Source organism: Gobius niger (genome assembly GCF_951799975.1).
Source record: "Gobius niger genome assembly, chromosome: 11".
Lineage (NCBI taxonomy): Eukaryota > Metazoa > Chordata > Actinopteri > Gobiiformes > Gobiidae > Gobius > Gobius niger.
This window is the reverse complement of record NC_136862.1, coordinates 16,155,745-16,156,791: the sequence shown is the minus strand read 5'-3', so window position 1 is coordinate 16,156,791 and position 1,047 is coordinate 16,155,745. Positions and strand designations below refer to the sequence as shown.

Here is a 1,047-nt window from a genome sequence, read left to right as displayed (position 1 = left end):
GGGCTGGTTCCTTCTAGAGTTGGGTAATAATTGCTCATTATTAATCCAACATTGATTAGAATAGATTAGGAATGCTTTTGAAATGATCACATATTCAGCAACTATTTCTAATTTACACATTAAGATAAAGGTGTAGATGAAACAACCACAGTTTGAATCTTTTACAGCACAGCCTTTTAATAAACTGAATCTTTTTATATTAATTTATTACAACATTTTGTGCTTTACACTTACAGGTCACCGGCAGCAACAATCTTTTGTGAAGAAAGTTTAATCCCAAACACCGCTAACCGAGCTGGTCTTTATGGTGATCTCATACTTTTCTGTACAAACTCAAATGTATCTTATCACACACAAACGACAGAGCTGATTACTTCATTTTAGTATTTTGCTTCATCAAAAGAAAATGCCAAACTTTGCACCACATGACTGTTTTAACTTTCGGTGCTTGCTGTTACATGATGGAGAAAGTGGTAAGCCGTTGTACTTACAGCCAAATGGAATAACTTGATACTTTTCAACGAATGGATGTGATATTTAGTGGTGTATGACTGGGATTAAAACACTCTTTTCCTTTTAATTTTCTCAGAGTTTGTGACGGAGCCAATCACCTATGGTTGCGTCGCCAGTCTTGCTCAAATGCTTAGTGTATGCTTTTGCCACCAGGAAAACTACTTCTGCTATGTTGAGCAAGATGCACAGCCCTGATACAGCTAACATGAAGACGGTGAAGACAGTTTTCTCCGTGGGCCTGGACACAAAGCAGTCGACCGTGTTGGGACAGGGGTACGAGTCGCACTTCACCAATCGAATCATCTTGTAGCCCGGGTAGATCATGTAAAACAAGTACATGAAAGTGACTTCAAATAGGATCCTGAACGCCAGGCTGATGACGTAAGTCCACCAAAGAGCCCCAGTGATCTTCATCTTCTGTGTTTTGATCAGTTCCAGGTCTTTGGGACTGGTCTTCCCCGACAGTTTGCAGATCCTTTTGTCAATATGACGGCGGTGGGCTACATGCATCGCCACCAGTAGGGCCGGGGTGGA

General features: G+C 41.1%; 1 protein-coding gene across 2 annotated transcripts in view; it reads right to left on the bottom strand.

Moving 5' to 3' along the window:
• Nucleotides 1–183: 183 nt before the first annotated feature.
• The window catches only part of LOC306970233 (gap junction beta-1 protein-like), a 2,270-nt gene continuing 1,406 nt past the window's right edge, over nt 184–1,047 (bottom strand). For both annotated transcript variants that reach the window (XM_079566109.1, XM_079566108.1), the window contains exon 2: nt 184–1,047. This exon is cut by the window's right edge and continues 266 nt beyond it. In XM_079566109.1, the coding sequence (XP_079422235.1) occupies nt 586–1,047 (462 nt within the window). In that variant the 3' untranslated portion in view covers nt 184–585.